The 27,951-nt window shown below is 44.2% G+C and overlaps 1 protein-coding gene across 2 annotated transcripts in view; it reads left to right on the top strand.

The window, feature by feature from the left end:
* The window catches only part of SGCG (sarcoglycan gamma), a 234,021-nt gene that overhangs the window by 85,721 nt on the left and 120,349 nt on the right, over positions 1 to 27,951 (top strand). For both annotated transcript variants that reach the window (XM_019530178.1, XM_019530179.1), the window contains 2 exons: positions 9,753 to 9,854; positions 15,781 to 15,868. In XM_019530178.1, the coding sequence (XP_019385723.1) occupies positions 9,753 to 9,854; positions 15,781 to 15,868 (190 nt within the window). The remainder of the gene's footprint in view (positions 1 to 9,752; positions 9,855 to 15,780; positions 15,869 to 27,951) is intronic.

Genomic DNA, 27,951 nt, shown 5'->3' with positions numbered 1-27,951 from the left:
GATATCAAGTAGGTATCTTGCCCACAGGTGTACGTGGTGCTCTAACAGGGCCTATATCTTCAACTGTCAGGATTCTATTGTCAGCTAACAAGATTTAGATAACCTTCTCTGTCTGAAACTAGAAACTAGAATATTGGCAACAGAAAATGAGATGTGGCATCAGCAATGTTATTACACCAAGCACGTACTTAATTCCAAGATAGATACGAGTCAAACACAAGCTCTCATCAGGTTCATTACCAGTCCTGTTTTTCTGATTGCTCTTTAACAGTCTCTACCCACAACACTATTATCTCAATGAGACAATATACTCTTGTTTGCCAAGCAAGTTTCCTAAATAATAATCGCAACAAGAAATACTGCACAAAGAACAGGATCTATACCACCTTTGGGGCATAACAAATGATAGCATGACCTTACCAAGGTCTTTTTTCTGGATTTGACCTAAAAGCAAGATAAAAACATACACGGGGAAAGGGACCCTTGATTAGATATCTTTGACACGGCAGCTGAATTTCCTCAACAACTTTTTTCAGCAGTTACATCGTGTAAAGACTTGAAATATTCATGGACTGAGTAGCTTAAGCAATTCCCCCTTTCATGGTTTTCCAATGAAGAAAATGCCTCGCTTCTCTCATTTTCCTAATTTTGTTATAGCTGCGGAAGAGGAACCAGTTCCATTTGAGTTGATTTGCTGTCACAGCTAATGTTTGAATTATCTTGCATTGGTTCTCTTGTTTCCTAACCATTTTACCCTTTTTTAAGGTCTATACTTTCAGAATATAATCTACTGTTACCAGTATAATAAAGGTTCTTTTTCTGGTTTAGTATAGTTTTGAAAGAAGTGTTCTTTTGAAAGAGTTGTACTAGTGCGGTACCATTTTATATGATGCATCCATACACCAGTTTTTATTCAGAAGGGGCACTGTTCCAAGTACCTACAATATTACTTTTCAGTAGATCTTATAAATCAGGAGCGGGCAATTATTTCAGCTGGAGGGCTGCTTAACAAGTTTTGGTCAGGTGTCGAGGGTCACAAGGGGTAGTCCCACCCCTTGACAAGCCCCCCACCCCCCTGGTCTCCATCTTGGGACTGGAAGTCCCCACCCCTAAACTCTAACCTTTGCCACCAGAATTCCCTTCCCTTGCCCCTAGATGTACTTATTTTGGGAAGAGGGGTTAGACCTAGAAAAAAAAAGTATATACTAAAAATCAAGCATCCATAATAATATATTTTAATTGACTTTAAAAAAAAAGTCCTGATTTCTGTTCATTTGTGCCATTTATATAGAAGTGATTACATAATAGCTCAAAATGAAGTCTTACTCCTGTATACTGTGTGGGGTGTGGAAGGGTGTGAGGGGGTATGGATGTGGGTTATGGGGTTTGTGGGGAGTTGTGTGTGTGGATGTGGGTGGGTATGGGGGGCTTGTGGGGATGTATAGTTATGTGAATGGGTATGGAGATTGTGGGGGTGCTGTGGGGTGTATGGGGGGTTCGTGTGTGGTGGGGTATCCGCATGCAGCAGTAAGCAGGGCCCCCCCCCCAGAGGCACACAGGTGTGTTTGTGGGTATGATATCTGTGGGGTGTGTGATTGTATTGTGGGGAAGGTGTGGTTTTAGGGTTTGCAGGGAAAGTTTTGAGGGTATGGTGGGGTGTGCATAGGAGCTCCCTGCACATGCCCTTGTGTCGCTCAGCACCTGCCGCCACCCCAGAACAGCCCAGAATCCACGTGCCCTGCAGTGCCTGCCTGCAACCACCAGCAGTGAACCGTCCCAGTGTTCTCCATGCCTGCTCCACAGTGCTCAACATGGTGTGTCCTGCTGCCCCTGAGCATGCAGGGGCAGCTCATTCCAGCTGCTGCTACTGACCCCAGCTGTGCAGACCCATTCAAGGCAGCACCATGCAGGCTCTGGGTGACTGCACTAGGAAGTGCTGGCAATGGGGAGGGGCCACTTTTGCCCCATGCTGAGCAACAGTTTGCCCTGCACTGCCACTGCTCAGGCCCCAGCATGGGGTGCACAGGGTCAGGGCTGCACGTGCTGATCCCTGCTGGTACTGCAGGTCTGGGGCCAGTGGCAGTGGCAGCTAGAAGGAGCTGCTGGTACCCAGACTGCCTAGAAAGGCAATCCAGTTGTGGAACCAAGGGGCAACAGGACACACCACAGCCAGGCACCACCTTGACCAAGCAGGACCAAGGGACCCACCACAGGCCAGACAAAGCCCCTTCATGTGCTGGATCTGGCCCACAGGTGGTATTTTCCCCACCCCTGTTATAAATCTACATACACAAGTACAGTTAAGCAAGTTAATTAACACTTTATTTGTCTAAATGTTTTATTTCCTTCATTTTAAGTCAGGCAATACTGAATACTAGATTTTAAGTGTAAATCTAAAATTTCCTACCTTGATATTGTAAAAATTAAACACTTGTATCAAGAGATTGTAGAAAATAAATATTAACTGATTGTAGATTGACTGTATTGCACATTTGGTTATTTTATGGTTCAATATACATTAACAATAAAAGCTAATAGGTTGAGATTTGATGAGGGGAAATTTGAAATGGAAATTATACCATGTGTACTAAAAAAACAGAAATTAGCTACCAATTTTTAATCCCTGGAGCAAGTATAACATGGATTTACTTGTTATACTAAGCAGACTTGGAAGTTGAGCATTCATTGTTTAGAAAAGTGAAGATCAGGGACGTGTTTGACACACATCCATAGATAGTACACAGGATATGATTTTATAATATTCTAAAAGAGTGCTATGCTTTTATGGTAGTGTTTTAACACTTACATACCATTCTGGTTTGGTGAGGAATATACAAGAGCTATTTGGGAGGTAAACATGGATTATTACTTATCCTGGGTAACATGCTGATCTGACACTGATCATTTCTGTCACAAAATGAAGTATTTTTGTGAGTTGGCCCCAGATACATAAACACAGGCAACTCTTAAAGTAAGAACTCTGATCAGTCTGAGGAAAAAAGGCAAGAATGAAAAGCTGGTGTTATAATACAGAATTTAATTTCTAATTGTCCATTTCTGCATGTCCATCAGACATGAAATTTCCTCAGTATGAGATATTACCATAGATAGAAGTAGGACTGATGAGGCACGTCTTAAGGAGTCAATCTCTGTTGTGAGCAATTTCTTATTAAAAGTCTGCTTGAAAACAGATGTATGAAGGAGGGCTGGGAGGCAGCATAAAATGGAATTTATCATTTAGTCAATCTGAATGATGTCTGGAATCTAGCCATTAATATTAATTGTATCCAAAACTTCAAAAAAACCCAACCAAATAATCCCCACAAGAAGAGGGTACAAGAGAAAAGCAGAGATAAAATTGACTGTAGGTTATTAGGTAGCAGGCTGTGCTTTGCGCCCTGCTGCTGAAGAAGAATGAATATAAGATGAACTAGTTCTCTAAAAAAGTGATTCTCAATCCTTTTTGTACTAGGACCCATTTGTAAACATCGGTGGCCAGTCCTGACCCAGTGCCCTTCACTCCAGACCCACAGCCCTCTGCCGCCAGGCCTCAGCCCTTCAGTGTGGGGCACGGAGAGGGCATGTTGGGCAGGGGGCCGCAAGCATCCTCTTGCAGGCTGGAATTCTGTCCCTCTGGAAGGGAAATGGCACGGTTGCCCACGTTTTTCTCCTTTAAAGGGGAATCCATTTTTTAAATTTCTTTGCAATCCTTTCATTTATTCTTGCAACCCATTTTGCGTCATGACCCATGGGTTGAGAAATGCTCTAAAACATCTCCCACAGCATTGCTTCTTTTAGGGTTGCTGAGTGTTGAAGTTTAAGATGGACACCTTCAGTTACGTCTCTGATCCTGTCAGAGAGGCAACATTGAAGCTTTTCTTTTCTCATCTGTTTGATCCTAATGTTAAATTAGATGTCCTTCCCTTTCTCCAGTCTTATCCATCTTAAGGTTGAAAAAATCCTCTCCCTCATAAAATGGTGGCATATGTCGGGTGGGGTGACTGGGGGCAGCTGCCCCAGGTACCAAGTTGTGGGGAAGAAGGGCCACAGGAAAAAGAAACAGCTACTGCCACATAGTTAAACCAGTGGCAGAGGAGGCAACTGGAAATCAATGTTGTCTCTGTTAATGGTAGTTCCCCTGGGCAGCTGGCTACATCGTTACACCTCTGTCTTAAAGATTTTGCCTTTTGGCCACAGCAATGGACAAAAGGCCCAATCATTTCAGTAAGGAGCAGAATCTTACAGAAATAGTTAATACCACTTGGAGAATCCTAAGCTACTTCAGGACATGCTTCATGCTTCAGCTGCTCTGTTTTTTCCAGGATTCTGACAGGAAAATGCAGATAGCTGTACTATGTAGAAATGTAAGCTTTTTCAAATTAATCAATGTATATGCAGTTGTGCTGAATTCTGGATTTAACTTATAAAAAGATTATTCTCTTATTTAAATTAATAGAAAAATAATTGATTGATTTCAATGAGAAAGAATTGACTCCTTCAAAGTAAAACCCTGAGGGTGTGGATCATAACCTACTACTTATTCTGAATAGCATGGAGTACACTGACAGAACTCAGTAAATAATACTAATTTTCTGCTCTGATCCTGCTTTCATACAGCACTTAAGCTATGGGAACTTGGTGAGCAAGTTTTATGTATATTCTATTCTACATCTCTTTTTCCTGAATCCATCTTAACTCACTGCTGAAGCACAGGCATGAATTCCATCTTTTCAGAACTCTTCAGAAAAAATAAGTGATATATAGAGTTAAACCTGAGAATTACAGCATGTAAGACCCTGACTATAGGTGTTAAAATCAGTAGTCAACTTTGGAGACCATCCCAGACAATTTCTTGATGAACAAGCATTTGTTAAACACTCAGACATTTTTAAGTAGTGTTTACTTCACTTTTTAATAACTACCTAATCCAGTGGTACTCATCTTAGTGAGGATCTGTCCCCCAACTACATCTATTTTGTGGTATAGGATTTCAGGAGCAAGCACCTTAACCTGATACATCCACTCTGCTCTGTGCTATGCTGCTGATCCCTTCTACTGCCCTCCTTGCTCTCTCACTCTTCCCTCCCCTATAGCAGGCAGCGACCTCTCTCTCCCTTGCCCCACTACCATGAAGGAGAGGTGGCCCTTAGTGCGGCCAGGTTGCAAGCACCTAGCCCACCACTATAAAATGTTGAGCTTCACTTACCTAAATAAACCTTGATATTTGTTCCATGGCATCCTACCCTTTTAGAGCTCATTGAGGCCTTTGACTAGCCAACATGTTTTGTGATGTAGACTGTCTAGCTGGAGACAGACATTCAAAAGCTGGAGCCTGAATTGATTCAATCTTTGCAGATTAATGTAATCTACAAAGATTGAACTGATTTGCAAGTGAAAAGACATTCATACTTAATACTGGAAATGCAGGCACATGTCTGCAGTGGCTTAGGCTAGAAGCCAGGGGGCACTAGAGCAGCCTGCCAAGGTGTTGGGGCTTAAAGTCCACTTTATGAAAATGGGAGACTCCTCCCTGGCTTGCCCCTGAGGCCTTACAGCTGAGAGCAAGCAAAACTCGGGGGCATCTGAACCCCAAGCCTCTGTGCTTGGGCCTGCACATAGGATGCCTGCCAAAGGATTTGGAAATATCTGAAGCCCCAGATGGGGTGAAGGATGTTTGCCAGTAGTAGGGCACTTATGGTTCTGGACTGACTCATGGATTTGCAATTTGTTTTGGCTAATTTGGCTTGGCATATGAAAAATTTAAATAAAATTTTAAAAAGTCTTGGTCTCTTATGGGCTAAGTGGTTTCTGGGGTTTCCAAATCCTAAGACCTCCAGGTTTTTGCCTGCACATAGGATACTTGCCAAAGGGTTTGGGAGAATCTGAAGTTCCAGGGTGAGAGCCTGGGATGTCACTGGTAGCAGCACCATACAATGGTGTTTAGAACTATTGAGCCCTGCTTGCTCAATTAATAGTTTTTTGGGAAAGATTGAGTTCTGTTCGATTGATATGATTTGGCTGATTTGACCTGGAACACAAAATAATATGTATATATATATGTATATATATGGGGGGGTTTTAAGTTACAGGTCATGTGTTTGTGGTTATACTCAATGTTAGCTGCATTTAATCTGCTTTGTAGTTGATTTCCATTACTAAGCACCTATTGCAGCAGTTTAATGATAGTGCACTTAGTGAGGTTTTCTTGAGTGCAAATGCAAGATGAGGGGGATTTTTAACCCATGCTGATTGGGGGGAAAAACATCTTAAAGTTGAGTAAATATGGTAATATCCTTTGAAAGTTTAGTGTGCATTTAATTGTAGTGTGATGTTTGCATTTAATTATAAAAAATCCAGCAAGGAATGATACAAAAAGATGAGAGGTCTGGGAAATATGACATAGGAGGGATAGGATTACTGAGCCTTGAGAAGAGAAGACTGAGGTGGAGATTTACCGAGGCAGAGATAATCTTCAGTCACCTGATGGGTGGATACACAAACAACAGAGGGATACTATCTCAGGGGACAGGACAAGGAGCAGTGGTCTTAAATTGCAGCAAGGAAAATTTAGGTTGGATATTAGGAAAAAAATATCACTTTGTTTGACACCACTGAAATATATTATCAGTGACAAAATACTTAAGTATATACCCTTAATATTTGCTTCATGTGACCATTCCTGTATGGGACTCTTGATTTCTCACATGATTAGAAAGTAAGTTCACATAAGCATGTATAATGCAAATTCACTTTAAATTTTAACCTAAGGTGCCCCCCCCCACACACACACACACTTTTACATATCTGGTCTAATGCAACAGGTTTTTTAATTATTAATTTTTAAAACTTAAAACCTGTAATTAGATTTTATTCACTATGTCTTCTGTTGGCCTCTGAATCAGTGCTACCATGATCCTTTTGGAAGAACAAACATATTCTGCAATTCATCTGCTTTTCTCTAAAGTGAGCTTGTTAAGCTCCAACGACTCCAACAAAGTCCTAGGGCACCCCCTAGGCATTTCAGGTTCATGAAAGGATCTCCCAGCTGCCTTATGATAACCATCATACTCCAGAAGGTCTCACAGACAGGGCTGTCCTTTGTAGACAGCTCATGCAAATCTAGCAGGACTTGGTTCTGTCTTCCCTGGGCACAGGGCACACTAAAGAGAGTCCATAGTATTCGCTCCCAGTCATCCCATTCTTGCTTATATTGATGTCCTGCAGGACAGTATGCCTCTTTTGCTCTTTCTGGTATCTCAGGAACTTCTTGAAGGCTCCTTTTGATCATACATGGAGATGTCTACATGTGCATTTAGTCATGACTTAAGTTTCCTGCACATTAAGCCAATTAACAGTAAGGGAAGTTTGGCAGGTGTCTACATGTGCAGGGACTTGGCGTTTGTCACATGGCTGCCAGGCCAGGCTCTGGCAGCCATGTTGAAGCCAAACCCAGCTGCCAGCACTTGACAGCCATCTTGGAAACTCTGATCCGTAGCCAGCTCCTTTCCTGCCCAGGAGCCACGTGCCTATCACAGGGGCAGCATGCGGCAGCTCCCTTCTTGCCCATCCTGCCTCCCTGTGCCATGGCTGCTCCAGCCCTTGCCTCTGCCCCTGCCAGTGGACACCCAGTGCCCAGCTGCTCCAGCACAGCCCCTGCCAGCAATGGCCAGTGTCCCACACTACTGCTGGCCATGCTGCTGGCCCAAGCAGCACCCCCAGCCCAGACCCCACGACAGATATGCACCCACTAGCAGGGAGCAGGGCACCAGGTCTGGGAGGCCCTGGCTGACTTCCTCATCCTGCACTCCCCACTCCAGCCTGCCTGCCCCACTGCCACCACAACCCCCTACCACCGGCCCACCCCCACTCTCAAGGCATGCACATGGTTGAAACAAAAATACTGTATTTTCCTAACAAAACCACTCCCAGCCCTCCCCGCTCAACCAACAGAGCTCCTCCACCATCCCCCCCACCTACCACCAGTAAAAAACGTCCTCTGCCCACCAAGCCTGCTTCCACACCTCCCACTCCTCCACCGCCACCACCAGCCGCCAGAGCAGGAGGGTCCAGTCCATGTTGCACACACATCCATACAGCTCCAGCTGCGGGTGGTGGTGGCCCAAGCCTGCATCCCCACTGGGGCTGGCTCTCCCCTATGTCCAGATGTTCACCTTGCAGAGACAAGGGACAGAAGCCTTTTGTGAAAGTTAGGAAGATTTCAGAGATAAGATGCTCTGCACCAGGGGCCAGGTGCCTGGAGGGCTATCTGTGGCAGTGCTACATGTCCCTGGCCCCTGCTGCCAAAGAGAACATTGCTGCCAGCATAGACACGTTCCTCAGGGTGAGAGAGGCCCGTGCCCCTCCCAATTGCAGAGCCGTGGGCTGCTCAATAAATTCTGAATTGTGTCCCGCCTCTCTGCATGCTGTTGGGGTGGGTGGGCCAGGGCCAGGGCCAGGGGAATGTGGGGGGAACAGCCATGGAGCAGAGGCAGGGACTGAGACCAGGACCGTCCCTGCAATGCAGGACTTACCATATGTCTGGTGCTGGTAAGGATGGTGTCTTGGTGTGGGCCTCCCCATTGGCATGGATGACCGCCTGCATCTGGTAGTGTATGGTAGGCCAGTGGTGTGTGGTAGGCCAGCACCTGGCCAGGGTTCCCCCACAGAGAGGAACTGTCTTTTTGTGGCCAACCCTGAACAACACTCAAGAGTGCTCAACAGAGGGGCACAGCCAGGGACTGGGAGCCACACGGCAAAAACACTTCACCACAGTACCTGTGAAGAGATACTGCTCGGAGTGAGCAGCAGCAGGGAGCAGGTGCTAGCCCTGCTGCCAGAGAAACCCTGGGGAGATCTCAGGGCTGGGCAAGGTGTGCATCAAGCTGTAGCCCTTTACAATACCCACCTGTAGCCAAGCAGCAAGTCTCCAGAGGGGACAGGCCAGGCAGACGCAGCCTGTAGCCTGTCCAGGGGGGCACACAAGGCCTACTGGGCTCTTGGATACAGAACAGGTACCCAAGGTTCCTTGGCAGGTGTGCCCTAAAGCACAAATGGCTGCAGGCTTTTATACCTTGTAGCTGGGCCTGTCAGAGAGCAGCTCAATCCTGGTGCAGGAAAGGCTCCCAGCCAGGAGCCCTGGGGCTGGCCTCAGGCTCACCCCCTAGTGGCTGTATGGTCCTGGCACTAAAGTTAGTGCCAAGTCATTTCTACATATGCGTTGCTGTACATTAACTAATCGCACGTAAATTTGATACCTGCAAATGCAGGTATCAAATTTACGTGCGATTAGCCATTTTTACTGCACAGTAAAGCTGTGCACATGTAGACACATGCCAGTATAGTGCAGTAAACTGGGCTAAGTTGCATTAAGGCGTCTTGTGTAGCACGCCCCATTTGCAGTGGCTTATCTTTTTGTTCTGCATGCTGAAATACTAGAAGGCTGAACATTCAATTACTTCCTGCTGCTTTCTTCCTTGCATCACATGATTTTTCGAGTTTTACCTCAAAAAATTTTACCATATCACTAAATTGTGTTGGAATATCTGTTCTTACAGATATAGAAATAAGTCTGGAAATCAGTAATAATGTTGAAGTGCTGGTCGTTCTGTTAAGTGTTTTTTGTGAAGGTATCCCTACTGACAGAACAGTGATGGGGAAAAGATAATTCTTTAATGAACCAGTATAAGAAATTACCAAGAAAGAAACTCTGTGGTAAAAATAAAGCACATATCATTCTTTCTTCTTTTTGGTAGACTGGAATGGGACATCTTCGTGTTACTAAAGAAGGACTCCGCCTGGAAGGAGAGTCAGAATTCTTATTCCCTTTGTATGCCAAAGAAATTCACTCTAGAGAGGTAAGTAAAAAGAACAGTTGGCCATGTTGAAAGGGAATTAATATACACACATAAAGTTAAATTTAACATTAAGGACAGACATTCACCAAGAAAATCAATAACATGTATATATTTGTTTGCATGTATGCTATATTGTACATATAGGCATAAATAAATATACTATGGAATATAGGATGGGATAACATGACATACAGATTTTGTCAACATGAGCTTGATATTAGTGCTCAGATGTTATGATAACACTAAGATATGTTGGGGATAAACACTCAGAAATTTAAATAGGTAAACATATTGCTCATAACATAAGTGAATCATGCAAGTCATTCCAAATGAGTGATAATAAAAGCTTAGAAATGTTTCATAGTTTTTCATGAGAACTTAAAGGTATTTCTTGTTCAGATTATTTTTATTATCTATTTCCCTGTAAGCAGGGAATCAGTTGTCTTTCTTATCCTGAGTTCAGGTGTTAACAGTTGAGAGGGAGGTTTAAATAGATTTCATAGACATTAGAGCTGGAAGGCACCTCAGGAGATCATTGAGTCCAGCCCCCTGCCCCAGGGCCAGGAAGCCAGCTAGGGTCAAAGGATCCCAGCAAGACAGGCATTCAGATGTTTCTTAAAAGAGTCTAGAGTGGGTACTTGCACCATCTCTGGAGGCAGTCTATTTCAGGCCTTGGGGGCTCAGACAGTAAAAAGGTTTTCCCTTATGTCCAGCCTAAAACAGTCTTGGAGGAGTTTGTGACCGTTTGCCCTCGTCATCCCTTGGAGTGCTCTGGTGAACAGGCGTTCCCCCAGCTCCTGATGTACACCCCTCATATACTTACAGGAAGCCATTAAGTTTCCCTTGAGCCTGCGCTTTTTTGAGGCTGAAGAGTCCCATGGCTCTCAACCTCTAATCATAGAATATTTTAAATATCTCTGTCACAGAGAACGTTGGTGCTCGGCTCCTATAAAGAGGGGAGTTGTGTTGTAGAGCATGCAGGTGTCCTGCTCCGGAGAGAGCCCTAGCAGTGAGTGGGGAGCTCAGCTGCTGGTTACCAGGGCAGCCAAGAAGTAATGAAGAAGCACAGGTACAGGTTGCTAGGGCAACCGCTGGGAGTCAGCTGACCGGAAGGGGCAGGGCCTGGCTCCTGTATAATTCCCAGGCAGAGGCCAGGCAGGCAGTTTCCTGCCAGCAGCCATTGGGTAGGAGCTCTGCCTGAGTGGGGAAAAGGAAGGGGCCTGAATGACTGCACAATGCGATGCTGGTGAGAGAAGGAGAAGCCCTGGAGTGGCCCAAATGTTGTTATAGCCAGATGGCTTAGGTTTATGTTATAGCCAAGAGGCTTGAGTCTTCTGTTTACCGTTTACTACTGGTGGTTTGGGTGAGGCTATTAGGGGTTGGAGGAGGCCTCATGCTCCACGGTAGCATGGGGACCCCGGTGCCGGAGGGTGCAGCATTTTGGAGTGCACTAGCCCCAGCCTCGCAGAAGTGGGGCGGTGAGGAAAAAGCCCCAGAAAAGAGTATGTGGAGAGTTGGCGGCCAGGTAAGGCCAAGGCTGCCTGAGCCCTGCGGGGGTTCGAGACCCCAAGGAGGAGATTTGGGGCCAGGCACAGCTATGACCACCTGAGCCCCAAGGCTGCAAATGCCCCAGAGCAAAGGGGGCAGCGCGAGAAGTCCTCAAAGCAAGGAAGCAGTGATTGACAAGCATCTGTGGGGCGCGGTTGCAAGACAAGGCAGTGGAAAGCTAAAGTGCCAGAGAGGGCACAGAGAGAGAGACAAACAACATCCGGTATACCAGTGAGGTTTGGGGCATGGTACAGGGGTGGTTGGAGCCACACATAGCCCATAAGGTTGGAGTGCCCAGAACCCCATTATAGAAACGAGATGCGGGGTAGCAAGAGCACCGTGACTAAGAAGACGAGAGGCAGCATCCCTTTAATATATTTAAGATCAAGATGTGGCAGGAGAGAATGAGGGTGCTTTAACGCAAACTTGGCACAGTAGGGGGTACTAAGGGAAATCGCGGCCGCCCCTAGGACCCCACACTGTGACAATCTCTAAAATGTTTCGGTTGTATAGGAAATGTGGGAATATTCCTTTCTGGTTCTTTAAAAACAATAATACAGATAACAATTCCCCTGACCCTCTCCTTTTTTTTTTTTTTTTTTCCTATAAGATATATATGATAGGGCACATATTTTAAATTTATTACATCTGTATGTGTATATAAGTACATCTAAAGATTGTATAGGTAGTTGTGAAGGAGTGAGAGAGTAAACAAAAGCCCTGAGGTGCCTTATACACTGGGCAGGGAAGGTCAGGAAAAGAGAAGCAGCCAGCAGCAGCAGACAGGGAATGTGAAAGCAAGCAACACATACAGCATGGAGGGCCAGAGGGGCTGCAGTTAGAGACCGGAAGGAAAGAGAAGCAATCCCCACACTTCCAGAGCAGTATTTCGTTCTGATTGGAGGAGAGAGGCTGCTCAGAAGCATTTCTGGCCCTGGAGAGGGGCAGAGTGGGGTTGATTTCCTGAAAACTGCAGAGAGAGGAGCAGCTGAGCAGCCCAACAGGCAAGTGTTGTAAAACTTGCTGGAGCAATGCTGAGGGTGTGACCCTGAGAAGGAGGCAGGTGGAAGCTGCCTGATAATCCCTGGAGTGGAGAGACAGCTGTGGGGGGAGGCCAGAAGTATTGCTGTTTCAGGTTATAGCCTTGCTGCACATGGGAGAGCAAGGGGACTCACTGGGACTGTGAATGCTCACGAGTAAGCCGGAGCAGGCCTCTGCAGAGCAGTGACTGGACTGATTTTTTGTTGTTGTTGTGACTGGGACATGAAAGCCTTACCCCAGGTGAAGGGGACATGGACTGGGGGACATGAGCTGAGTCTGACAAAGAGACTGACAGCAGTCAGGTTTTGCTTTGTCTTTTTTTTGGATATTTGAGTGCAGGCCAAAGCCAGCCCTGGAAGGGTGTGTGTCTAACCAAAGCAGGTGGTCACCCTGGTGGCTGAGGGGAGAATAATAGACCAACAGGCAGCATTAAGATCTGGCTGCAGCGAACTGTGAGTGCCATCTGGAGAGGCTAGGGTGGGGTAAAAGGGAGGTTTGGAGCCCCACAGAAGAAAACAGGGATTGAGACCGGGCAGGATCACCTTGGGCATTGGCTCCTAGCAATATAATATCATCAAAATCGTGGCAGGCAAGAAACATAGGTCCAACTTCCTGGCAGACCGGGTGATCTGAAGCTGAGGTCTACCCCGTCACCTTCTGTAGGAAAATGAGCTCAGGGCAGTGGCAGCAAGCCCTACAACACCTACAGTCATCACAGAAGTAGTTGTTTTTCTTTTGCTTTGAGTTCAGATCATAGGGGAAAACATACTTGAGCAAGGAGACAGGATATATTTCTCAAGCAGATTGGGTTAAAAATAGCAGATGACTGAAACTGCTTGTGTATCTAGAAGTGGAATGAAGGGTTTTTATTAACACATAAGTTAATTTGGTAGAAGAAAGGGGTTTTGAACAGATCTTAAATTATTTAGACATGAATTTGTTATGAACCACCTCTTGTTATCTACAAACTGAACAAAACAGAATCTTCTTCAGGGCTAGATATGCCATTTCAGTTTATACAGTAATATTATACTCCATGAGTGTTACTATCAATCAAAAGAACCTCTAAAAAAATAAAGCACTCCCGAAGGAGATCAAGAACAGAATGGCTGAATTGTCTTATCAGCTTGATATGAATACCTATCTTTATCAGCTCATTGGTAAAGAATAGTCTGTAGTGTGGTTCTCCCAAGCACATGGCAAATGGCATTTTTGGTTCTCATACTAATATTGTATCTCTTATCACATGAGAATTTTAAGTAGACCATCAGGATGGCTGCCTAGGACAGTTTTACTCACGGTCCTCTTAGATGAATGAGGCTTAGAGTGAAAGTGTTGACTTCTCTTTGGAGTTTCTCTACCATGCACCTTCAGGTTTTCAATTGAGGGAACATGGCTGAAAAAAAGAGTGGTATGACAGTGACTAATACAGGTCTAACAGTTGAAGGGCCTATTGTGGTCATCAGTAACTGGCATAAATTAAGGGCATAAAAAGGATCTGACTCAGCAGATAATAAAATTATAATTCTTTATGTTTTTAAAGTGGTTTTTTTATCTCTTTAAAAGATTACTGGCCTATGGATTCATCTCTTGAGTACCATTTCAGAATACACTATCTTACATTTATTTATTTGTTATAATTTCTTTTTTTAAGTTTGTCTGTTGGAAACTGGACTATTCATAGCCAGCATAGCATCTGACTTTCTTACTTTAACAGGCTTTCTTCCTCCAATCTCGTAGCAGCTTCTCCTCCTATAACTCTACTAAGTATATATACACTGTGCATCTTTTCTGGAGTCTATTATAAGCCTATACAAGTTTCTTTCTATGATAAGGTGTCAGGCTCTGTGCATAGGTAGATTTGATACACCTTGACAATAGCAAGTTTTTTGACACTGCTAGTGATTTCTCATTAACAAGCTAAGAAAATCCAGACTCAGCAAACATACTGTTAAGTGGATGCATAACTGGTTGGATCATCGTACTCAGTGAGTAGTCAACAATGGCTCAATTTCTAGTTGGGAAGAAGTATTAAGTGGGGTTCCCCAGGGGTCTATCCCGGGTCTGGTATTTTTTAGTCCCTTTAATTTTATCATATTTTTAATGATTTGGAAGATGGGTTTGAGTTTATACTTACAACATTTGTGGATGACACTGAGTTAGGTGGACTTTGGAGAGTAGGACTAGGGTCCATTCTATCCAGGTCATTTTGGATAAGTGGCCTGCAATCAATCAAATGAGATCCAACATGGACAAGTGCAAAGTCCTGCACTTAGGACAGAATAATTGTATACACAAATACAGACTGGGGAATAACTGGCTAGGCTGCAGTGCTGCAAAGAAGGACTTAGGGGTTACTGTGGACCATAAGCTAAAGATGAGCCAACATTGTGCTCTCGTTGCAAAAAATGCCAACAGCATACTAGAGTGTATTAACAGAAATGGCACTTGCAAAGTGATTGTGTTGTGTTTTGAGCCCCACTCTTCAAGAAGGATATAGACAGTTTGAAAAGAATATGGCATAGAGCAACAAAAATGGGTAGGGTCCTGGGAATCAAAGCTTACGAAGAAAGACTGAAAGAACTAGGGTTATTCAGTCTAGAGAAAAGAAGAACAAGTGGGGGAGGGAGGATGGATTAACAACAGTCTTCAAATACCTGAAGGATGATTACAGAGAGGATGGATATGGGCTTTTCTCTGTAGCTGTAGGTGATAGGACTAGAAGCAATGGTCTCAAGCTGCAGCAGGGGAAATTTAGGTTGGAGATCAGAAGGAACTTTCTCACTGTGAGGGTGCCCAAGCATTGGAACAGGCTACTTAGAGAAATGGTGGACTGTTCATCCTTGGAAGTTTTCAAGAACTGTTTAGACAGATGCTTGGCTGGGCCGGTTTAGTTAGGGATGATTCTGCCTTGATCTGGGGTGTGGACTAGATAACCTCATAATGTTCCTTCCAGCCCTAATTTCCTATGATCTTATGACTTAACTATGACTCAGTACAGAAGCTCCAATGATGCCCTTGTGTCTTTCTTATCTAGCATATATTCATAGGCCATCTAGAATTTAAAATCTTGAATTTTAATTTTAATCCATATGTGCAACTAAAAAATGCTGACCAGTACAAATAATTAGTACTTTTTTCTATATCTGTCAGCTACGTGACAACTAAATACAAAATTTATTCAGAAACATGGGGCCAAATTAATCCTTTCATCATAAGTCTATAATTTGACTGGTTTTGTAACTGCAAAGGCTCCTCTGATTAAAATAAATCTTTAAAAAAGGGTTGAAAATGTAATTTGTTCTGCTTAATCTATAAATCTTTCACTATACTATAGGACTCATCCCTGCTTCTCCAGTCTACTCATAATGTGACTGTGAATGCTCGCAATTCTAATGGAGAAGTCACAGGCAGATTAAATGTGGGTAAGTCTAAACTATTTTTTTAACATTTTGTGATTGTGTTAATGAATATTTGTAAAGAGCTTTTAAGATGGAAAGGGTTATATGCATGCTAATTGTCCATTGTTGCAACCTTACTTGTGTTGTCCATCTGCTGCACAGTGTGTGTTTAAAATCTTGTTTCCAACTCACCAATTAAATATTAACTTCATGAATACATAAAGAATTTGTTTCTTTCATGTTATGACAGGAAACCCAGACTTTGGGTTGTTTGTTTTTCTCTCATTATCATCAGCAGCTTTAAACAAAATAGTGTAAACTATCTTATTTCCTTTCAGTTCTTTTTTTCATATTCTTTACAGTAAATAGTAATACTAGTTAAAATTAGAAACTGTAATAGTGTAAATGGTTGGAGAAGATAATATACACTATATTGAATTTCACTGAGCTATAATATAATTTTCCCTTAAATTTCACTTTTGTTAGTATTAGTTATTGCTGGAAATGGGATACAGCAAATTTAAATGGAATGTAATTGTGAATAGCAACTTCTAAACTAATGCCTTAAACAACCAGCAAAACTAAGGCAAACAATATTTTTTCAAAGTGCTCTGAACCAGGGAAAGTATAAGGACTGAGTTCTTTAGATTTTGGTGAGTACTCAATTATATGCCCCACAAAACTCTGCTGTGGTCTTTTTTTTAAAGTGTTGATTTAATTTTTTTTTATTCTTTTGATTTATTAAACAATAATTATTGAAAATCAGAACTCTTTAAAGATCAGATAAAAAAAATATTTTTAAGTTAAGTTCTTATGCATTCCACTTTTACTGTGTGGGCACCCCATAATTTAAATTTGGATTCCTTTGACCAGCCTAGTCCTTTGGAGACTTCATCCAGAGTCTGTGTCTATATGGTTCCCATCTAAGGGCTTATTGATTAGTATATGATTTACTCTCTTCCTTGCATACGTAGTTTTTCGAGTTCTATGATCTATCAAGAACTATCTCAATCATCTAAGGCCAAAGAGAGGTTGGGATTTGAACATTCAATATTCTCCAATATCTAGATATGGGGGTGCAGCTGACTGTTGGTCTCAACCTTGGGACTGCTCTGGAGTCTCCAGCTGGCTTTGGTGTGCTCCCTGAGCTGAGACCAACAATCAGTTGACTGTCGATTTGCAGCCCTGGGACCCCACCAGAGTCTCCTACTAGCCTGGGCACCCAAATGAGTTCAAACTATCTGTGGTCACCCAATTTCCAACTTGACTGGGATCTTAGGTGAGATCTTGGGGATCATTCTTCATAGGTAAGTGATAATGCATCAATTGGGATCTGATACCCAGTGCCAAAATTGTGCATCCTTCCATGCAGATAGGGTACATCTGCTTGCATCATGCCATGCAAGCAGGATGACCAACTGTCATCCTGAAAACAGCAAGGTGCAGCCTCAGGCAGGACTTCATCACATAACTGTCAGCCTGCCAACATGAGGGAGCTGTCAACCAAGCTCTGTCATGCAGCCAGCATCAAACTACCTGACAGGTACCCTACCACGTGTTCAATTTACAGTGCCATGGAAATCAGCCACACCTAAACATGTGTCCAGATTACTATTTAAGGTTAATCATGTCTTAAGTGTCAGGTCTTCCAGGGACCTATGTTTTAAAAAAATGTTATGGCAAACAGTCTTTTCAGGCTGTAACAGGCTGCCCTCCCCAGCGTCATCTTCCCTGTTATCCGTGCCTTAGGTGGGGTGCCCTTGAAGTCCCCTTTAAGGTTCTTGTGTCCCACTCTCTACTTGTTTGCCACGTCTTGATGGAAATTATTATACTGATGTTCTTGGAAGTGGAAGACTGCCTATTGTTGGGGTCTTCTGCCTCCACAGACCTTGACCCCTGTCTTTTTTTCCAGCTAGGCCTGCCTGTCTAAACCCACCAAACAGGGTTTGACATGAAGGCACTAGCCTTTTTTCCCTTGTCTTGAGGCTTGTGACCCTCCTTTCTGCTCCAATCTGGAGCCTAGCCTAGAGGCCCGGCTACAGGGGTCACAAGTTCAAGGCTGGGGAATGTCCTTGAATTCACACTGTCCCCATCCAAAAAAACCCCAAAATTGCACCTCAGGTACACCAGACCACCCTAGCCTTTTAGAATTGTGTCCTCTGGTGCCGGGGTCTGTACACCCTAAAATCCTGTGCCCACACTGGTGCCAGGGACTATGTACCCCAAATACTGTGCCTTCTCTGGTGCCAGGGTCAGTGCACCCCAAATCCTACACCCACACTGGCACTGAGTCCCCACACTGTAGTGGGGTCCCAATAAGACCTCCTTCTTCCCCAACAGCCTCACCCAAACCACTAGTGTTATTCAATAACAAAAAAAAATATGAACAGTCCTGTCCATGGGCAACAACCGCCACCAAGAGGAAATGTGATTAAAGAAGCCAGCATGCTGGCTTACATTTATGCAGGGATTTGTGCTTCGGCTTCCCACCGTCAGCTACAGTCCTTCTTCTACAGTTGCTGCCATCTCTCAGGGGTCCTCTATAGTTCCCCTCCTCCAGCCTTTGGACCACTCACCAAGCCTCTCCATGGAACTCTGGGACACACTCCTTCCCCTTTGGCTGCTGGCCCCTACTTCCACTCAGCCCAGGGTTTTTATAGTCCTGGCCTGCCCCCTTCTGGTCACCTGACTAGCTGGCCAGGCTCAGCTTTTACCCCCCACCTTAACCGGCACACTGTGCCTAGAAAGTTCTGGCCTTAAAGGGGCTCACCTGTCTTCTAGTAACAGGGCTAGGGTTCCCTGTTACACAGGCAGTTTGCAAATTATCATAAATTATCAGTAAAAAACACCTTCCTCAAGAAAATATTTTTAAAAGTAGTGATAACGTTCATGGACTTCTTCTGTTCCAGAAGAGTTACAAGTCTGTGATAACTACTGAATATGTTTTGAATTCCCTGGATTCTAGGGATAATGTATACATACTTCCCATTAAAGATAATGAACTGGAAGTTCAGTCAGAATTCAGGGAACCTAAGCATGCTGATACCAGAATGGCCAGTGCTAGTTTTGGTATTCAGACTTGATCAATTTGTCAACCTGACCTCTGACCTGCCAACTGCTTTGATCAGATATAATTTCCAAGAAAGAAAAATAGATCCAATTTCTGTATCCCAATCCATCATTTTTGTACTTAACTACATGATGCTAGCAGGTTGACAGTACTTGAGAAGATTTGCTTTTCAGACATCAAGAATCTATATATTTACATTAATAGAAGTGATTCATTATCTGGGCCCAAGAATATCAATACCTGTGACTAGAGCTCATGTACTACTACTCTGAAATTCTTCTTGTCACTAAGAAGTTCAGAACTGTCTATGACAGTAATTCAGAACCAGGATGTGCTGAGATCCTTTTAAAGATGTCATGGGGTGACATACAATATTAACACTATTACATAAGCAAGCATGATCCACAAGATAAAACCAGAGATTTCAAATAGAAATACATAATTGTAGTCTTTCTGAGTTCTTTGCAACAGAAAACGGCTCTATTATTTTTCTCTAGCCATAAAAGAGTGAAAACTAAGAGCTGGCCTTTTCCAAGGGGTGCCTCAAGTCTACCTAGGGGTTCTTTGAGTCTAAAAAGGTTGAGAACCACTGGTCTATGATTTCAGTGATAGCTGCTAGGCAACAAAATCAGCTAATCATACTTCTATTCAGGTTTATACAATATTCCTGTATTCAATAACTAGATCCCAGAGAGGCCTTGGAGAACTTCTCCTTTCTAGAGATCTTAACCAAGTGCTGACAGAATTGATAGTCCAAATTCTACACTCCTGGTATATGTTCCCTTTTCCAATTATTTATCAAGGCCATCTCTCTAGCAGCAGTACAGTAAGAGATATAAAGGTAACAGAAATACAAGTCCTCATGGCAGGACTTCCATACACTGTACTTCATAAGAGAAGGGTAATGCTGTTTGTCTGAAGATTTTTGCCAAAAGTAATGTTGGATATCTATTTTAATCAAGTAATATACCTACCTCTTTGCTTTGCCAAAGCACATTCCAACAAGGAAAAAAAGCTAAACTTTACATCATGTCCTTTTATCTAATTATATTTTTAGCGATGTCACCTTGCTCTTTGTAGCTTGTAAAAACTGGGTATAAACTGGGTATAAACTGGGTATAAAGTCAGGGAATATTGACCCAGACTTTGTCTGAACTGATACATATTTATCTTAAGTTATGTTACAATTATCTAAATTAGACCTAACATTAAGATTTATAGCCCATTCCACCAGAACTCAAGCAGCTTCTGTAGCTTCTCTAAAAAGGGTCCTTCTCTTGGTAATCTGTAGTAAATCAGTGGCCATGTACAGACATTTTGTTTATCCTGGGAGAGTCATGCTTTCCCAGGAGAAACCACAAGTGTACAGAATGCTCAGGATTTTTCTTCCAGAGCAAAAAATGGTTACTCCAGGAGAAAAATAATCTGAGAAAAACCAAGGTTAAATCACTCCCAGGTGGGTCATGTATCATAATCAGGCATCTGAGTCATACTGGGGCCTGGCCACATCTGCTTGAGTGGGAAGGAGGGAGATGCCTCTGAGGACTACCCCCAATGCCCCATAGGCTGACCTGGCTGGGGCTGGGGCTGGGGCTGGGGCTGGTATGGGTCAGGGATGGGGACTGACCCTCCCTACCCTGTCATACTTAGGCAGCCAGCCCAGGCTGGACCTGACCATGGCCCCCTGTCTCTGCTTGAGCAGGAAGGACAGGAAAGCCTCTGAGGGCTTCCCCACTGCCCCTGCCAGGCAGACCCCACCTATGGTCCATGCAGGCCAGGGTGGAGGTTTAAACCCATTCCCATCATATTCAGCCAGCTGGACTGAGACCTGGTCATGCCCCCCCACCACCTCCCCTGCCCCACTCAATCAGAGAGATAGGAAAAGCCTCAAAGGACTTCCCTGCTCTACCCTACCAGGCAGACTCTGTCTGGGGTCTGGTGCTAGGATCCCCCCCCCCTCCGCCTTCTCTGCCAGCCCGAGCAGTGATATTGTTCCAGCTAGAGAACAGAGGAGTGGAACAGACACTGCTCTGCTAGAACAGACAGCACAGAATCCCGGGATGCAGGGGGACTGTAAGTTAACTTGAATCAGGAAGGGATCTGGGACAAAAGTTCCATAAACCAGCTTGACCTAAATCAGTTAAACGTAATACTGCATCCAACCAGGTTTATATAAAACTGGTTTTAAACATTTTTAAAACATCTTATATGCGCTGAACTTCTGTTCTGTTACAGGTTGTGACAGGGGGCCGTCTAAAGGCTAGTCCAATTGTTGGCCCACCCACACGTCTAGGGCACCTGACTCATCTGCCATGCCTTTGTTGGAACTAAAAAGTTGTTCATAGGTGGGAGCCTGCACATTTATTGCACCAAAGCCAAGGACATAATACACAGCTCTGAACCATCCCTACACCACGTCCCATGCCTTGCAGATGGTATCCAAAATCACTTCCACTGCCCCACACCCCACCCCGACCCCATTGCTGGGCCACACTCTGCCTCTGGCTAGCAGTACCTTGGCCATATGCCCCTCTGTGGTGCCTCTACTCTGTCCCCTCACTGGGCCTTACACCCCTTGGGCCACAGGTCCTACCAAGTGACCCTTGGCCCTGTCCCAGGCCCCACTCAATCTGTCTGAAACCTCTTAAAGTGGCAGGAACAACCTGTGCTCTGCCACATGGGTTTAAATTGGTTTCTGATCACTTAAACTGATTTATATGTAATTCCTGTCACTAGCCACAATCTTTGTTTAAGAAGACTCCAGACACCTACATCCCATACTTGTAGTTCTTCCTTGTGAATTCCCAAGAGTGGAATACCAATATAAATAACTCAGAAAAAAGAAACGGGTATTATAATAAAAGTAGTTCTTCAAGATGTGCTGTCAGTTTTTATTCTATAATTCACTTCCTTTTCTGCTACCTGGGGACACTTGGTGTTTTTCAGGTGGGAATCACAAGGACATGTAGGACCAAATCTTATTTTTCTACACTTCACCTAAATGGATAACATGGAAAATAATGGGATAGAACACAGGGCAACCTCCTTTTCAGAGCAGTATCTATGTCACAGAACCAGAGCCAGATCCTTCTAGTTTGTTCTCTTCCAGCTACTCATACCTTCCCATCTTGGATGCCTACTGAGACATATTCAACAGGTGTGATCAAGGGTGCTGTTAGCCTTGCATGATATTTAATGTGAAGTGGAAGTGCAAGTTCAAATCCCTTTTGGGTGAGGAAAGCCCATAGCCTAGGTCTTCTACTCTTTGGGCAAGTGGGGAAGCAGCATCTTCCAACCAGTTATGCCACCTGCATTTTCTCTGACCAGACTTGTAGAGACTCACATGGGATTATGTGGGGTCAATCCTGGGACTGGTTTTGTTCAACATCTACATCAATGATCTAGAAAATGGGATGCAGTACACTCTCAGCAAGTTTGCAGATGACACCAAGCTGACTATGCTAGAGGGTAGGGCTAGGATTAAGAGAGAACTAGACACATTAAAGGACTGGACCTAAAGAAATATCATTAAGTTCAATAAGGACAAGTTCAGAGTTCTGCACTTAGGATGGAACAGTCCCATGCGCTAGTACAGGCTGAGGACTGACTGGCTAAACAGCATCTCTGCAGAAAAGGACCTGGGAGTTAGAGTGGACAATAAGCTGAAATTGAGTCAGCAATGGGTTCATCTACACATGTGCTTTAAAATGGAGTAGATTAATTAGCTTTATGTGCTGTAAACTAATTAAATCCTCCATAAAATAGTACCATCAGAGACAGTACTATCACTACAGCAGAGTAAATAACTGTGATGAAATATATGTGCATGATGACCACAGGTGTAAATTGTGCTCGGTCAGCCCAGCCAGCTGGGGCCAGACCCCCAGCTCCTACCAGCCCCTTTGCCATCCAAATCTGCCACCCAGAGCCTGGGGCTGAGCCACTATGTCTCCTGCCAGCATGGGCCTGCTTTGCCCTGGCTCAAATGGCTGCTGTTCCAGGTGCATGTGTAGGTGCTGCACCTGGGAGCAGTTCATTCTAACTCAAAGTGCTCCAGAGATTATTGCTTTGTCCTAATTGCACCTAGTGTGCCCTTCTTGTGAAGAGGGCTAACAGCATACTGGGTTGCATTAGTAGGATGGTTACCAGCAGATCAAGGGAAGTGATTATTCTCCTGTATTCAGCACTGCTGAGGCCACATCTGGAGTACTGTGTCCAGTTTTGGGCCCCCCACTACAGAAAGGATGCAGACAAATTGGAGAGACTTCAGCAAGAAAAATGGTTCAAGGGCTGGGACACATGACTTCTGATAAGAGGCTGAGGGAACTGGGATTATTTAGTCTGGAGAAGAGAAGTGAAAGGGGACATAGTAATAGCCTTCAACTACCTGAAGGGTGGTTCCAAAAAGATGAAGCTAGACTGTTCTTAGTGGTAGCAGATAACAGAACAAGGAACAATGGTCACAAGTTGCAGCAAGGGAAGTTTAGGTTAGCTATTAGTGTTACAAGTCTGGACTTTTCATCCCTGCCCCTTCTCATCAGTACAACCCCAGCCTACTCTTCCTCATTCTTCTCTCCTGCCATGAATTGGTAAGCAGTATATTTGGAGGAAGGTTGTTCTTGGCACTGGGTGCAAAAGGGAGCCTGGGTACCTGGGCCTTCTCTTTCTTTAAAGGAGAAGTGGCAACAGATGGAGCCCAGACAGCTGAGCAGGGGCTAGCCACAAGAGGAAAGACACTAACACAACACTGCTGCCTAGGCAGGGAGCTGCCCATTAGAGGGAAGGGGTACACCTGCAGCCAGTCAGGAGAATTCTGCTGTGGTGACTTGGCTGCAAGGGACAGCTAAGGGACAGCTGCAATAGGAAGCTAAGGGTGAATGTCTCTGACTGCCTATTGCAGAGCTAGCTGATCTGCAGTAGGGCAAAGCCTGGCTTGGGCATCAAGCGGCTGCTAGAGCAGCAGACATAAACTGCCATGGCAATCAGCTTTCAGGCCCTAATAATGAACCCTTGCATGGCCGGAGAACTACCTGACTGGAAGAGGCAGGACTTGGACAGCGTAGAAGCCTAAGGCCTGAGCCAGGTCAGGCAATCTGACCTCACAAGCCACAGGCAGAAGAGTTCCTGGTCAGGAAAACCGCAGGGTGATGTCTGCCTGATTTTTGAGATGCCCTAAGGACTGCTAGTAAAACACTGATGACTCACAGAGAGATGCAACTCAGGGGAAGAGGAAGGGGAAACCTTTATGCTCTGACCAGAAGTTATTGTTGGTGATTGGGCCTGGAGTGGGTTTAGTTTGTGTTATATTCAGTGGGCGTATTCTTTCATTACAGTTTACATTGACAGTTTGGGATGGGACTATCTGGTCGGTGGTGTTCCCAACTGTGCCCAAGGATGTAAGAAAGTTTTCAGTCCTGCTAGGGTTAAGGGCACAAAACACAGAGCAGGCTGAAGCCTAAAGCAGGTTGTTGCCAAGCAAAAAGTGGAAGCCTAGCATGGATGGAAGCCAGACAGGGCCAGGGAGCCAAAACAGAGCCAAAGCAAGCTCACTGCCCAAGGGTGAAGAAAGGGCCAGGGGGCCCAGACAGAGCCAAAATAAACTCAGAATCCTAAGCAGGGTGGAGACAGGGCCAGGGAATGCATACAGAGTCAAAGGAGGATCAGCACCCAAAGCAGGGCAGAGACAGGGCCAGAGAGACCAGACAGAGCCAAAACAAGTTCATTGCCCAAGACAGGGCAGAGACAGGGCCAGGAGGTCCAGAACTAAAGTAATTGAGAGCATAGCTGGAGCCCAAAATCCAGGCCCAGCACAGTGGGCCTGGGCTAGAAGGCCCAGCTAGAGAAAAGAGGCAGAGGCTAAGAAGGCTGAGGTCCCAACAAGGGCGTACTTGTACAGTAACACCTGCAGGGCATGGGCATGACTGTAGGGAAGGTTGAAGGTTGTGAATAGCCCTTAAGGTTATAGGTGTACTGGGGTACAAGAGGACCCACCCAGGTTAGGACCCAGACCAGCAGGGTCTGGGTGGACCTGCTGGTGATCAGATTACCTTGGGCTCACTCTAGGACCCTTAGGCAGCCTCTCTTTCAATCAAACAAATATATCAAGGTATGACAGGAAGGGGAAAGGGAGAGAAAGGGAAGGTGCCCTAGAGCTGGAGCAGGGCAAAGGTTATGTGGTCACCAGGGAGCATCATGGTTGCTCATGGAACCCAAACGAGGCCACATCAAGATAGTTCTTTCTGGGATGCTTTTGGGCTGTTATGGTACAGGCCCGGCTGGTGAACTCAAACTGGTGGAGCGGTGGAGCATCCCATAGGAGTGAGGGGGGTGGGGCTTGGACCAGGGTGGGGTTGGATGCTGGCTGGGAGTGGGGAGGACGGGGTTTGCAGCAGGCTGGTAGTGGGGAGGCTGCAAACCTTCTCCCCCCGCCACTCCTGTGGGATGGTCCATTGCCCCACCAGTCTAAGTTCATCAGCTCTGCCTGTTACGGTAGCCTCCTTGCTGCCCCCTTTAGCCAGGCTCGCGCCTCACTGCTAGTTCTGTCCTCCAGCTATGTCATGAATGCCTTAAAACATATCTTTGTCATTTATGTTACCACCATATGTTAAACATATCTTTGTTACCTGGAAATAATTTGTCTTCAGAGTTTTATCTTTGTTGCATTGTTGTTGTTACTACTACCCATTGCCTTGTTCTACCATGCCTTTTATCCTTCAGCTGACATAACTACCTTGCATAATAATTTTGTGCTTGGGTGCTTTGAAAGAATTTTCTTGATTTTTTTGGAAACAAGTTCATTTGAAAGAAGAATATTATTTCGTAAAACCTTCTACAGCAATCCAACCCAGTTGACTTGGTAACATTTTTGTGCTGTCAGAGAAGCACTAACCTAGCTTTGCATTCTCATGTTAGTGGTAGTGAGAAGCTGATATATAATATTATCTTCATGACTCTTAAAATATGGTTCTTTATTTCATTTGCTCCACCATGTGCAATATTTTTTTTCTTGCACAGAGAGAGCACAAGACACATTCCTCTTAAAAATGTACATTTGGAAGATCACTTGAATTTTGATCCTATCCTATAAAGTGCTTGGAACCCCTGCCAGTTTGGTGTCATCTGCAAGGTGTATCAATGTATTCATAGACTTCATAGACATTGGGAGCTAGGAGGAACCTCCCAAGATCATTGAGTCCAGCCCCCCTGCCATAGGCAGGAAGTCTGCTGGGGTCAAATGATCCCAGAAAGATAAACATCCAGATGCATTTTGAATGAGTCCAAAGTAGGTGCTTGCACTACTGCTGAGCCTATAAGTATCATGCTGTTTTTTTCTCCCAAGGTGGTGCACCCTGCGCTTCTCTACATTGAATGGCATCAGGTTTTGGTCCACCCACCTTGTGAGCATGTCCAGGTCAGCCTGTATCCCCAGCCTGTCTTCCAATGTGACCGCCTTCTCCTATAGTTTAGTGTCATCTGTGAACCTTTTCAGTCAACATCTGATGCCCAAATCCAGATCATTAATGAAGATGTTGAAGAGCATTGGCCTGAGTACGGAGCCTTGAGGGACTCCATTGGTCACCTTGATTTGCTCCCATCAACTAGTATTTTTAGGGTCTGTCCCCAAGCCAGGTCCCTAGCCATTAGACTGTGAGATGGTCAAGGCTGGAGTTCCACAGCTTAACCATGAGGACATCATGTCAAAGACTTTCTTGAAATCCAGATATATGAAATCATCCTTGCCTCTCTTGTCCAGGCAATGCATCACCTGATCATAGAAGGAAACAAGGTTGTTCAGGCAAGACCTTCTAGCAACAAAGCCATGTTGGCTGGCATTCAGAAGGCTGCCTTCTGTTAGCCTGTTGCTGATGGATCCCTTGATGATTTTCTCCAGTCCCACAGGGCCATCAGATCCCACAGTCCTATCCTATACGGCACCAATAATGTTACATGGGACAGTGTCAAAAGACTTACTAAAGTCAAGATATATCACATCTATTGTTTTCCCCTTATCCACATAGCCAGTTAACCTGTCAGCAAAGAAAATTAGATTTATTTGACAGTTTCATCCTGACAAATCCATGTTGGCTATTTCTTATCACCTTTTCTCTCATAATAATTTTTATTAATTCATACTAAGATATCTTATATACATTAAAATAAATAACCATTTCCTGTTGGTTAATTCACTGTTGGCATTAAATATATTGTCTGAGGCTTTTCATATAATTGTTTAATACCATTGTAAGATTTGTCAAATTTCTTGTGTTTAAGATGTACTTTTTCCTGTCTCTCCCAACTTTCTTCCAATAAGTACAGTATAGTTCAATTTAGAGCATCTCTTCTGTTTGTATTGTTCTCTACTTTTATCAACTTCCTTCAATGTCATGATAAGCAGGCCACATTATATATGCTATATTTTGTTACTCCAAAGATAAGATTTTGGATTTTGTTATGCTTTCCTTCCTCTTCTAATCAAATTTCTACAGAAGAATTGTGTTCTACTGATCACAGTTTTACAACCATGGGTTAGCCAAGAAAAAAGTCTGTCTTTTTCCTATTGAGCTTCTTTTGGATGTACCATTCATCAACCCAAAATGAATGATCTGTAAAGCAGGCATTTTTTATTGATCAAAGTGATAGACAACATGCTGGTAATGTTTTCCATCTGTTTCTTATGTTCTATTTCCTTTTCTTCAAAACCAATGGAGTTTTATTTTATCTTAATTTATACTGCTTTTTAACAATTTAATATATATGGTGTTGTGGGTTTTTTTAAGTGGGATGACAGAACCCTGCCTACTGCCTCTGAATATTATTATCAGAGTATAGTTGTCTGCCCATTTTATAATCAGTAGTAGCAGTGTAAAGTGTATTAACAAGTAACATTCAATAATATCTAGGCTCTTGATCATAGAAATAAGATTTGATATGCAACATACCTACAACTGGAAGATTATCACATGACAGATTCACAGTTTGTTTGCATGATCTCCACACAAGCAGTCTTCCCTCCCCCCCCCCCCCCCCCCTTGCCCTA

This window comes from Crocodylus porosus, unplaced genomic scaffold (genome assembly GCF_001723895.1).
Source record: "Crocodylus porosus isolate Cpor-Errol unplaced genomic scaffold, CroPor_comp1, whole genome shotgun sequence".
Lineage (NCBI taxonomy): Eukaryota > Metazoa > Chordata > Crocodylia > Crocodylidae > Crocodylus > Crocodylus porosus.
Note: the sequence above shows the minus strand (reverse complement) of the source record. Positions and strands in the feature narration are given on the sequence as shown.